Here is a 12460-nt window from a genome sequence, read left to right on the forward strand (position 1 = left end):
GGCAATTATGACAGATGACGGAAGGATTGCAACTGAGAGACCAGCCGCAGCCGGTCGTCTCAGAGGTCTCCAGTCTCCAGTGTCCCCAGTTCCAACTAGTCCACCCAAATGAAACGGCGAAACATGCATGAAGTGCAGGTGTGTACAAGATTCTCTTGCATCTCTGACTAACCCTTCTCGTATTCTACATACCAACAGACCAGTTGGGTGCCTTTAGTAAGCGGGGACACCAGTGCGTTCTTTCCGTTTCCACCGCTCCGCTTCCGTTTCTCATCGAAAAGTTAAAAGATAGGTCCAATGGAGTTTATCGCATCTGCACATGCATGCCTTAAGTACCCAGATACCCAGATTAGGTACAATACCTACATGTAACCCCCGTGATTTTACTAGCGTTAATTCCAAGTTTTAAAGGGTTGTTATCAATACTTGAGCCTTGAATCAATGCTCGAATGCGCTAAAGATAGCATCACGCTGATCAGATCTACCTACATCTAGATATCCATCTGACGTTTGCAACGTCATATTTAAATTATCAGGGGACTAACAAGCACGTAGCAAACACGCCTATGTTCTCCCCGTTTCGCACATGGGGGGCATTATTCAATGCGCGCTACGACAGATACCAAGGACCCAGGACCGTATCAGAACTGTATGTCTCAGCTGAGTATGGGAATCAGCCGCATTTACAGCGTGATGTGACCCTAGCTCGTGAGGCTCAACAACAGCGCTAAGCTTTCAAGATTCGCATATAGGAATCGTCAATGGTCCAATAGGAGTCTACTAGTGGTACCGACGATTCTTGATGAAAAATCCTAACATGAGGTTTAGTATTAAAGATGCCCTCGACAGATAGAGAATTCAACCAGACAAGTTTAATTAGGTATAACTACTCACCTAGGTATATATATGAATAACTACCTAAGATATCTTAATACTAACCTAGTATGAAAGATCCTAGATGCCACAACCGGGACTGCTATGTATGTAATTCTATCAACGCTTTGTCTTGCACGTCCCTGATCAAAGCGTTCTCCCGCAAGCAGTATGGCAGTAACCGCTGGATATGTCACTCGTAAGCAACTTCTTCTTTGTTCGCATATTATCTGGATCTATTTAGTGCCATAACAATAAGTATTAGAACCTAGTTACTCTTGATTTGGCTTTTGACGGACTAGTCAGAGCTTTTACATTATAAGCTACAATTAAAATGGCAGAACACGGAGGTTTGGCAGGTCCCGATGAAGTCAGCTACGATCCCAGCATATTCGAGGAAAAGTATCGAGCGCAGAATTGGAGGTTCTCTCGATACCGACAATTCGGCCACAGGGAACCCTCCTCTAGGCAATTTGCCCAGAACAGGGCTCAGTGGTTGGCACACCCGTTTCCAAGAGCAGGTTCACCTCAGATCCGAGGAGGAGGAGAAGAATTTCCGTCATTTTATTACAATCCTTACATAAGAGAGGGAGTTAGAACACTTAACGAGCGGGCACTGAACAGACTCGAGGAGGCCAGAAACTATTTTATTCACCAGGGAAGATTCGATTATATAAGACCACTAGGCTACGGTGGTTTGGGACTAACTATTCAATTCAAGTGGCGGGGTTCAGAAGTTGGACGTGAAGACCGAGACATCGTATTGAAGATAGGTCTCAAGGGATGGGTTAGTTTGGATATCCGCGATGAAGAGGAAATGACGAGGGTAACATATACCCACTGCTACTCACTATTACAAGCTTTATCTAACTACGTCGTAGCAAATGTCACGAGCGGCCCACGTTATCCAGGCCATCGACCCCGTAGAGGTAGGAATGCCCCCCAAAACAAAATTTGTATTTCCGGAGGTACCCCGATATGATTCAAGTGATGAAGGGGAATCCAGCGGCGACGAGAGCCGCAGTGACGAACCAGCTCAGGGGGTACCCACTCGGAGGTGGCGAATGGAAAACGAGCCCGAGCAGATGCTAGAGAAAATCAGACTACACGAAGAGAGATTGGCCGCAAGGCGCGCCGAACTCTCTACATGGGCAAAGACCTTTAAGACAGTATCTACATTGATAAGCCGGGGGGAAGAGGTCGATCCTCAACTTATCAGGTCGTGGGACCTAGAATATAAGGACTTCCTCCTTCTTGAGTTTATGCAACTTGGTGACCTTGCCCACGCTATTTCTAAAATACACGGAATGGACGGGAATATTCCTAACCGTGTCCTCTGGTCATTCTGGCACTGTTGTACGTGAAGAACTCATCTTCGTCCTCCCCCTTCTCTAAATCGTTAGCTAATTGAATTATTAGTGGTTAAAGCTTGTATCGCTATGTGGTAAGGACTCCCCAAATATTTACATACGCCATAAAGCCATCAAATTCGCCGGGCCTTTTTATGTATAGTAGGTATAGCATAAAGCTGACGCACTATTATAGTTATCCCCCACGGAAATTCCACCCCAGGCGTCGCGGGAGACCCCAAGATCATGCAGATGAAGCCGAGATTGATGATCTAAGAAGGAGACAAGAAGCTGGCGAAGATGTTGTCGTTGGGAAAACCTTGGGCAATGATCTTTTCGAAGAAATCCCTGTCGCGAAACGCAGGTGGGCTCGCAAGAATCTGGTCCATTTCGATATTGATCCCAGCAATAGTGAGTAACGAAAGCTTTCTCAGCAGTAGGTTCCGGTTATTAACGTCCTCCAAGTATTCATCGCCCCTCCTGACTTCGGTGCCAGAGACGGCGAGCATGATTTAATCCCTAGGTTGAAGGTATGTTATTCATGTCAGACAAGCAGGCTTTCTTGTGCTAACAAGAGCGATCGATAGCTTGCCGACTTTGGGTGTGCCCGCTTTATAAAGCAAAACAAGGGAAATGCATATTACCTCGAGAGGCGTCGAATGGCCAAACAAGGATACTTTGCCCCTGAACAATTCGGTATTGAATGGGAACATATCGCACCTGTGTTTCCCGATGGCTGGGAGCTTTCCGAGCAACCGGTTGCTGGTAACTACTGGTCGGCGATGAACATATGGGGAATTGCATGGGTAACACTCCCGAGTAAAACAGCAAGGATTGGAGGGAATCTAGACTAATATTCATACAGAGTATGTGGATGCTCATCACGGGGTGCCACGTACCAGATGCGCCCCAAAGGCACGAACCAGAAGACCCGTCCGAGCCGATCCATTATTGTCCGGCAATACTCGATGACTTTGACTACGGAAATGTTGATAGGGAACTTCGAGAAACGATTGCGGCATGCATGAGACATGACCCCCGTGATCGTCCGACCCTGATAGAATTGTCGGAGCAGGCGACGAGAAACACAAAAAAGATGTTTCCAGGCGAGTATGACGACGTGATTGAGGCTTGGGTATTGAGAATATTCTTCCAGCCTGAAGGTTCGGCTGATGATGACGATGCCTCGGCTAGTACCACTGCATATTCCCCAGGCGATGCGGAGGGTGAGCCGATGGTAGTTGATTGATAGATGGAGAAGAGACCGTGGGTGGATGAATAGTCAAAGCTGAGTAACTTGGGTAAGACCTTTATTATACATTGTATTTATGAATATTATTTTGATAGAATACTGTTATTAACAAATAATGAATCTGTCTATACGTGAACTGTAATCAAAACGAGCATCATGAGGCTCTGCGATGTAGCTACGTCAATCTACATGTATGTAAGGTATAGACTCTTATGACTGGACCTTGCGAAACTCCACGGTCTCATCATATTGGATTAGAAACCGAGGTGCCGCTGTTCTGTTACATGACCCAACTATTCTCGTCGCACAACCACGTGTGGTAGCAGAGAAGAATATACGACTCAAGAATTATGTTATGAATGCCGCGAAACGATGGGGGAAATGGTTAGATTCTGGGGCCGGCTGTTCCTGAATTAGTCTTCTGTGTAAGGAGTCAAAGGCTGGATGTTTTTCTTCGAGTGAATAATTGTCAAAAGGGCACGTTGTTGAATGATTGGCCGAGAAAGGATCTTGAGGCTTGCAAGTCGACGAATAGCAAGTCGGCCGAGACCCAGGCTTTTTGCCTGTAAGCTCAACGACATGGAATGTGGTTCGGTTCCGTACTCGTTATAGTTCTGTCTATGATCGACGCATTTGTTTAACGTATTGCCCCGTTGAAGTTTAGAGCCCTTCTCGGATGCCTTGCCGTAATAAGTGAAAGCAAGCCATGTGCGTAGTGTACCTAAGAAAAAGCAAGCCACCTTGCCTTACTCCGACTGATGTGATGCACAAACAACGTAGATATGCAGATAGTCATGCTGACTTCATGCGCCTTGGAAGCAACAGTCTGAGGCTTCCTCGAAGGTAATCTGCTCTATACCAGCGCTGCAAACCTAAGACGATGCATGTCGGACGAACGACGTGGCAGCCCATGGTAAAATCAAACGTAGGTATCATGACTCAGGAGTGCCAACCTAGCGCGAGTAGCACACGGGCTATCGTGAAGTATTATCCCTCATATCCCTCATAGAGAAGATCGTTATAGCCTGTAATAAGTGAGAGAGCAACAACGTGTGTGTTGAATTAGAGAATAACCGAAGTTAACGACCGACAATAATAATAACAACAACAACAACACGTCAGAGCGGAAGTCCAAGCTCTATAGGATTGCCTGACTTCGGCTTCCATTGAAGCGGTCAGGAACCCCGAAAACCCGGGATCGAAGTTTTGTAGATTGCACCATCGTCCGAATCGCGATGAAGGTCTTGCTTCTTGGGTGTCAAGCGGTCAGTCGATAACACCCGGAGACTAGGCATTAATCGGACATCTCGATCTACCAAGCATTAGTGCTACGAGTGGTTATTATGCTGGTCCAATAGACGTGAGGCGTGATGGCTCTGGTAGTAAAAAGAACGATTCCTCATGTAGTGAGGTCGTATCAAGCGGAGGATGGGCTCGATATAATCTAGGAAAATCGATTCACGGCTCTTGCAGACTTCTTGGAGACTGGAGACTCTTGGGGGCTCTTTGGGGCTGGAATGCTTTGGTATGAATTTAGCTGGCTATGTTTGGTTTGCTTTGGTATATTTCGAAGGTCACTGGTTCGGTAGCACGTGGGTGTTCTAGCGTTCGGATCGTCATTGACATATGAAAGGAGTCGTAGTATTGGTTTTAATGGTTGATTTTATTAGGAGGTACCTAGCAAATACTTAAATCTGGGAGATACCGAAAGGCTTACGCTAGGTACATATAGTGCTAGAACCTGGGATTAGGTACGTGATATACTACAAACGGGTAGGTATTGCCCAAGTATCGGAGCACTACATACATTAATTTAGGTCTTGGAATCCGGGGGACCCCTCCCTAAGGTTACCCGGCTTTGGGCATTTTTGGGGAGGTACGGGCTGGTAGACTGGTCTCCACTTTGGCCGAAACCGCCACCAGAATTAAACTTGTAGCTTTCTAGGCTTTGTATCTACTGTAGGCTTGTACCTTTTCATCATAATTCAACTTTTAACACTGCACTTCGATCCCGAATACCACCCGCTCTGCCGCTCGATCTCCTGCGAATCATTCCTCCCACACTGCCATGGTATTCGCCAGATGTTTACCTCATGTCCAGTCCGCATCATAAGCCCGAAAATGCCGCAACTGCCGCACCGGTGAGCCCCCAAGGTGTGGCCTCTGGGAGTTCCAATGCTGCTAATGCTGCTAATGCTGCTGCTACCACTGGGACAGCGACTGTCAGCCCATCCTCCTCTTCTGTCGCTGTGACTGGTTCGCCCTCCGTATCTGACCATGCACGGCCATCTGCAAATGTCTTGCCTGCCGTATCAGCACCAGCATCCGGACCAGCACCCCCCGGTTCTCATGTGCCATCCGCATCCACCTTTCCCTTATCCCTCGCTGCTAACTATGTCGACCACAACAATAATAAATCACGGCCGCCCTCGGTCCCCCAAAGGTCCAATGGCCCGTCCCTACTCTCCCAAGCTCTGGCTTCTGCTCGTGGAATCCTCCCTTCGCTCGCCTCCCAGACTCAGACAGACCAGCGACGTCCCGAGCAGAAGCCTGTACATTTCAATGCACCGAACCGACTTACCCAGCCGAGAAACGTATCTGATGCACCTACCGGGCAATCCATAGTCGTACCACAAGATGACTGCCATGAGCAGAGCGAGCATGGCTCTCTGACACCAATTAACCAAACGGGGCTTGCTGAGGCCTCCAGGGCGATATCCGCACCGTCACTATCCTCGATTACCCCTCTAGAAGGAAAAGCTGCAACACCGTCATCTATCGCCATGCCCGGAACCATAAGCTCGACTACGACGCTTATAGGGAACAGGGATTTTGATTTGGGCATTGGTAGAGGGCGCTCATTGGAACGTACAGACAAGGAAATTTACCTAAGATTGTTGAACCGCCCTAAAACGTTTTCCGATAACGTTGGGGACACTGCGTTTTCCCATGCAGTCGGTGCTACCGATATCGCACCTTCTACTGGCGATAAGCCGGAATCCATTTCTGACCCGCGGGCCCAATACAGGGCTTGGAGAGTCGACCGTACGCTCCCCATGGGCCCAGAGAAAGCTTGGTCCATTGGCACAAACGATATAATCGGCCACCAAGATGGACAGGTTGAAAAATCTATTACGGAGGTCCTAGCCGGTGTTGAGCCGACGCGGAGCCGGAAAGCAAGTCATAGTCTACGCTTCTTCAAGGAGGGCCTTCCGGAAGAGCAAGGCAGGCGGAGGGAGTCCAAATCAGTAGGACATCAGCGAGACAAGTCATTACTTGCCAAGGGCTTGGCCGCAGATGCGAATAACCACATATCCTCCGATGACAATAATGTTTTTCAGTCACCCGCACCCTCACCCCAACCTATTGAAGGCGACCAGCCTCCTTCTCATGTGTCGAGTGGGCAATCTTTTCCTTGGGGTTCCTCGGACATCAAGTCTGTTCCCTGCGAGACCACTGAACTCGATTACTTTGGCCTGCAATTGCCGCCGAAGCACATTGCCGACTCTGCTAGAGCACCCTCCCGGGAGCCTCTTACTGCAAAGCAACGGACCTACACTGGACACAACGGCTCTGCTATCGTACCCGATGAGGGTGTCGGAGATATTCATCGTGAATCAAGTGACACGACGGAAGTTGGAGATGTAGCCGAAGAGGGCGACGAGTCATCCGAAGAGAAGATATCTTCGGCTGTGTTTCTACCGCATCAGGGCTTGAACCAGACTGCAGAAAACAGGGATGCGCTTCATAAGGAATTCAAGATCACGCAGCCTGTCTCTCGCAAAACCCACGGTGAGGATTTTCACACTTGGTTGGTAAAAGCAGATGAGCCTGAAGCTGAAGATGGGACGAGGTCTGATGGACCGGACGGTGGTAATATCAACCGTAATAATGACCCAACCTCGCATGATCAAGACTTCCAGCGAATAGATGATGAATGTGCTATCGAGGATGAGATCGAGTCCCCCCAAAAATCTCGTGATATATCTACTAGACCATCTCGGCCGCCCTCCCAGTATATCGAGGATATGGTGCAAGATCAACAAAATGAACCAAAATTGCCCCTTGACGCAATTGAACTTATACCTTATAAGCATCAGGTCGGTGGTCATACAACCATCTGGAGATTTTCCAAGAGGGCTGTGTGCAAGCAATTAAACAACCGAGAGAACGAGTTTTATGAAAAAATTGAGCGGTATCATCGTGATCTTCTACCCTTCCTGCCCAGGTGTGTTACTGCCACTTTTGCTGCCCTTACCCTATATCTAATACGGCTTCTGCGGGACTGATCCCAAACTTGCTGGGAGAAGCTAACATTTCTTTAGGTATATTGGTGTTCTTAATGTCACCTTTCAGAAACAACCACGGCGAAAGTCGACGGTCAAAAAAGATGACAATCATGCGTCAGAAAAGAAGGCGGGCGAGCAAGATGAGCAGCCAAATTGGCATAAGGGAACAGCTAGCCTAGGGGTCCTGCAGGGATTAGACGCGTCGGATAGAGAAGATCAGCGTCATCATCGCAGGATTGTTAGCCAATCTCTCCACTCCTCACAGACACCGATACCAACAGTAACTTTCGTTGATAACCGCCATATTCTGCCTCGAAGTTTACTCCGGCCCGCAGTATCTGCAGCTATCAACGACGGTCGCCCAAGGAGCGCCTCCGCCGCTGTAGGCCAGCAATATTTGCGTGATAAAAATCTCCAAATGGGGATAATAGCGAACCGACCGTCTCTAGAGGAGCGGCATGCTAATAGCTGGGGTGCTACGACTGTTAATAAGAGACTACGAAATGAAGTCTTTAACGATGCCTTTTTGAAGCAACCTATCGCAATACATAAACACCGGAGACCGGCGTCACAGCAGCGGTCGATCCCTCGTCGTTCAGTACAGCCAGTCGAGCGGCCGATGACTGCCGAGGGCGCTTTGCCTGGTCGGGATAAGACTAATGGCCATGCCCGAATTTCTCAGGAAGCAAATACGCCAAAGCCTCTTCCGCACCTTCTACAGACTCAAAGTGATGCTAGTGCCGGTTCGGTTTGTTCTGGAGTTGAAGGCGTGGACCATGTGAAAGATGTTACAGGAACCAGTGCGCCAGAGCCTGAAACCTTGTCAGAAAAGTATGCTCAAAGGCGGAGGCGGCGCAATTCGGGAAGCAAACTTAGGCGGAAGCCCGAGGACGTCGCAGACCCGCGTGGGCATCTTAAGTATTTCGAAGACCCAGATGAAGTCGAATATAGGAGGGGTAGCGAACCTCATACAGAATTGCGGGATCATGTACAAAAAACAAATGGGTACAAGCACGAAACCGACACTGTCGAGAATGGAAATGGAGATGGCTTTGTATTGAAGTCAAGTCTTTTATCATCAGAGGCACCTTCAGCTCTTCCGAGCCCAAATGCGGAGCTTAAGAGAATCACGCGGCCTGTCAACCCCAAAGAAGCGCAGACGCAGCGCGACTCAAGGGTAGAGTATTTCTTACTATTGGAGGATCTCACTGCTGGTATGAAACGGCCCTGCATCATGGATTTGAAGATGGGTACTCGACAGTATGGTGTAGACGCCAGCCCAAAGAAGCGTGAGTCGCAGCAGCGCAAATGCGCCAACACGACATCCAGAGAGCTGGGCGTTAGGGTTTGTGGACTACAGGCTTGGGACGCCAATTCCCAGACTTACGTCTTCAAAGACAAATACTACGGACGTAGTCTCAAGGCCGGCGCAGAGTTTCAAAACGCCCTGACTATGTTCCTCTACGACGGTGTAGATTATAGCAGCGTCCTGAGACATATCCCAACAATCCTACAGAAACTAAATCAACTTGAGATGACCATCCGTGGGCTGCGCGGTTATCGGTTCTACGCAGCTAGCCTACTAATGTTTTATGATGCCGATAACTCGGACGAGGGCTACGATACGGGCGCTGACGAGTCCACTACCGACTTCCCAACAGACGCCGAAGATGTGTGGGATACTAGAAAACGTCGGATCAACAAAAAGGAGATCGACTTCAAGATGGCCGACTTTGCCAACAGCGTCACGGCAGGAGACCTGGCCGAGGACAAACCATGCCCACCCAAGCATCCAGACGAGCCAGACCGCGGATTTCTCCGCGGCCTTGCAACCCTTAGGAACTACTTCTTAAAGATACAGAAGGACGTACGCAACGAGTTGGGATTAGCCACGCCACGTAGGCAAAGCGAAATTGGAGACGAAATTGAAAGGGACGACTATGAGGATGGCTCCGTTAGCGAGTGAGAATGCGGATTATCGAGCAATGCTACATGCAATCCGCCGGAGCGCCACATCAACAACTAAGTGATGATATACTTCGCTTCTCTGTTTATAGTTTTCGGATGGATTTCCTAGAATGGCGCACCGGTGTGCTAGGTCATCGGTCCGCGAACTGGCGCTTTTTCTTTTCTCTTTTTTTTTTTTGGTCGGGCTAAGTATAGTCATGATGTTTTTTATTTTATCTAATTTTTTTTTTTTACTTTTCTTTTTTCCTTTTCTTTTACTTTTGACTTTTAACATACCCGCATGTTTGAGGCGTCTTGCGATTCGAGAAAAGCAACGGAGACAAAGCCAGAGGGAGAGAGAGGTCTGAAGGTGGTTAATTTTTCACTAGTCTTGAATGATAGCAATAGCAAGGCTGTCTGTCAGTTGAGTTGGTTGGTTGATGGGGTCCTCGGGGGAGTTGATATCAGAATGAGATAAAGCCGGCTTACGCTACCCACGATGTTGTTTATTTTTATGTAGCTGCTGGTTTGTGTTTAGAGGGTTTGGTATGGGACGGTTTATGGTACTTTATGGTAGTAGATAAAATAAATAATGAGTTTATGACTTACATAGTCCTTCGTGTTTGTGTTTGTGTCTATTTCTGGATAGATGTCTGCTATATCGATTCATGTGCATGTATTCCGTACTTCTCTACACTATCACATGAAATGACATATTGATCAATGCAGGTGGCTGTCATTGCGGGGACGGCAGGCGGGTAAATAGTGGGGTATTACATACATACCATACCATACCTGGTACAATACATAGGGCTGAGGACAGATAAGGTAGGAGGTAAGTACATGCATACAAACATACTATACATTAGGTACATTACCAGGGGTCGGCGGCAGGAAGGAATATCAAGCTCCGACCCTAAAAATCGACAATCGACAAGATCCCCCAGAGCCGCAAACTTTCCCTCAACTTCACCCCGAATCCCCGATGGTGTCGCCAAAACATCCGACATGACGGAAAAGACAAGGGCGGCTAAGACTATCGTCTTCCTCCACCCCGACCTGGGGATCGGCGGCGCGGAGAGATTGGTTGTTGATGCGGCGGTTGGATTGCAGAACCGAGGACATAAGGTTGTTGTATTTACTAGTCATTGCGATCCGAAACATTGCTTTGACGAGGCGAGAGATGGTATATGAATTCCTCCTATTCGTCCCCTTTGCAGAATCATGAAACATGGTAGAGCAGAGCAGAGCAGAGCATAGTAAAATAAAACAAAACAAAATCTAACAGTCCACCCCCCAAAAAACAGGAACCCTCGACGTCCGCGTCCGCGGCAACACCATCATACCACCATCCATCCTCTCGCGCTTCAGCATCCTATGCTCCATCCTCCGACAACTCCACCTCATCCTCCAGATCTTCCTCTCCTCCGAACTGCGCTCCCTCGCCCCCGACGCCTTCTTCGTCGACCAGCTCAGCGCCGGCGTCCCCCTCCTGCAGCTCCTGTACCCGCGCGCCCGCGTCCTCTTCTACTGCCACTTCCCCGACCTCCTGCTGGCGCAGGGCCGGCAGCGCTGGTGGAAGCGCGCGTACCGCCTGCCCTTCGACGCGTGGGAGCAGTGGAGCATGAGCTTTGCTGATGCGGTCGCTGTCAACTCTGAGTTTACGAAGGGTGTCGTGGGAAGGACTTGGCCGGCGTTGGTGGAGAGGGGGATGGTGGAGTTGCAGGTCGTGTATCCGTGTGTCGATACGAAGGAGAAGGAAAAATCACAAGAACACGAGAAGCCCCTGTGGAACGGCAAGAAATTCCTTCTTAGTATAAACCGCTTCGAGCGCAAGAAGGATATCGCGCTTGCTATACGCGCTTTCGCTGGCTTGTCCTCGCAGGCCCGTGACGGCGTGCGGTTGGTTGTGGCGGGAGGCTACGACCCGCGTGTTGCGGAGAACGTGGGGTACCACAAGGAACTTGTCGAGCTGTGCGAGTCTCTCGGCTTGCGCTGCATGACGGCCAAGACGCACGTCACCGCCCTCGAGATCCCCGACGACGTGGAAGTCTTGTTCCTGCACTCGGTGCCGAATCTACTCAAAGCAGCGCTCCTTGCCTCGGCTCGTCTGCTCGTGTATACCCCCGCCAACGAACACTTCGGCATCGTGCCCCTAGAGGCTATGCTCGCAGGCGTCCCGGTCCTAGCCGCTGACACGGGCGGGCCGACCGAGACGGTCGTTGAGGGCGTGACGGGCTGGCTCAGATCGCCTGCCGACGTGGCGTCGTGGACCGAGGTCATGGATAGAGTACTCAATCACCTGTCCGCGGACGAACTCGCTGCCTTATCAAAGGCGGGCATCGCCCGGGTGAAAGGTAATTTCGGCGAAGCACACATGGCAAAACGACTGGACGACATCGTGGCGCAGATGCTCGGCGCGCCTAGGAAATGGTCGTGGGGATCGACAGCAGCAGCGTTTGGGCTGGGGGCCGTGGGTGTATTGGGAGTCGTGCTAGCGGTTGTGGGGAGGGCTGTTGTGGTGTCATCCTAGCGCGCTGGACATTCTATAGGTAGACTGGTTGCCTAAGGTAGGCGGAAGAACGAAGGAGGGTGGAATAGAGTTAGAGTTAGATGACCAGATGCCAGGGCTTGACGGACGGGCCTTGGAGGCCTGTACTGCCAAATAAATGTCCTTCGTTTTTCATCGTTTCTCAGTTTCCATCTTGGACTGTTTGAGTGAACATGCTATGACATTGATTTCTCTCCTT

General features: G+C 49.5%; 3 protein-coding genes across 3 annotated transcripts; all 3 read left to right on the forward strand.

The window, feature by feature from the left end:
* Nucleotides 1-857: 857 nt before the first annotated feature.
* On the forward strand, nucleotides 858-3563 carry F5Y00DRAFT_243453 (kinase-like protein). Its single transcript, XM_048008672.1, has 8 exons — nucleotides 858-880; nucleotides 952-1699; nucleotides 1755-2229; nucleotides 2293-2317; nucleotides 2419-2633; nucleotides 2688-2752; nucleotides 2810-3028; nucleotides 3088-3563. The coding sequence occupies exons 2-8, from the start codon at nucleotides 1208-1210 to the stop codon at nucleotides 3469-3471; spliced, it is 1875 nt and encodes a 624-aa protein (XP_047862483.1). The 5' UTR covers nucleotides 858-880; nucleotides 952-1207; the 3' UTR covers nucleotides 3472-3563.
* A 1785-nt stretch (nucleotides 3564-5348) lies between these two features.
* Nucleotides 5349-9870, forward strand: F5Y00DRAFT_140296 (SAICAR synthase-like protein). Its single transcript, XM_048004357.1, has 2 exons — nucleotides 5349-7702; nucleotides 7800-9870. Exons 1-2 carry the CDS (start codon nucleotides 5568-5570, stop codon nucleotides 9727-9729), a joined length of 4065 nt encoding a protein of 1354 aa, XP_047862484.1. The 5' UTR covers nucleotides 5349-5567; the 3' UTR covers nucleotides 9730-9870.
* Nucleotides 9871-10718: 848 nt separating this feature from the next.
* On the forward strand, nucleotides 10719-12243 carry F5Y00DRAFT_254513 (glycosyltransferase family 4 protein; the record flags this gene model as incomplete). Its single annotated transcript, XM_048010177.1, has 2 exons — nucleotides 10719-10896; nucleotides 11018-12243. The coding sequence occupies 2 exons, from the start codon at nucleotides 10719-10721 to the stop codon at nucleotides 12241-12243; spliced, it is 1404 nt and encodes a 467-aa protein (XP_047862485.1).
* Nucleotides 12244-12460: the final 217 nt, after the last annotated feature.

The sequence above is a fragment of the Daldinia vernicosa genome (genome assembly GCF_022497035.1).
Source record: "Daldinia vernicosa strain CBS 139.73 unplaced genomic scaffold F5Y00scaffold_42, whole genome shotgun sequence".
Classification (NCBI taxonomy): domain Eukaryota; kingdom Fungi; phylum Ascomycota; class Sordariomycetes; order Xylariales; family Hypoxylaceae; genus Daldinia; species Daldinia vernicosa.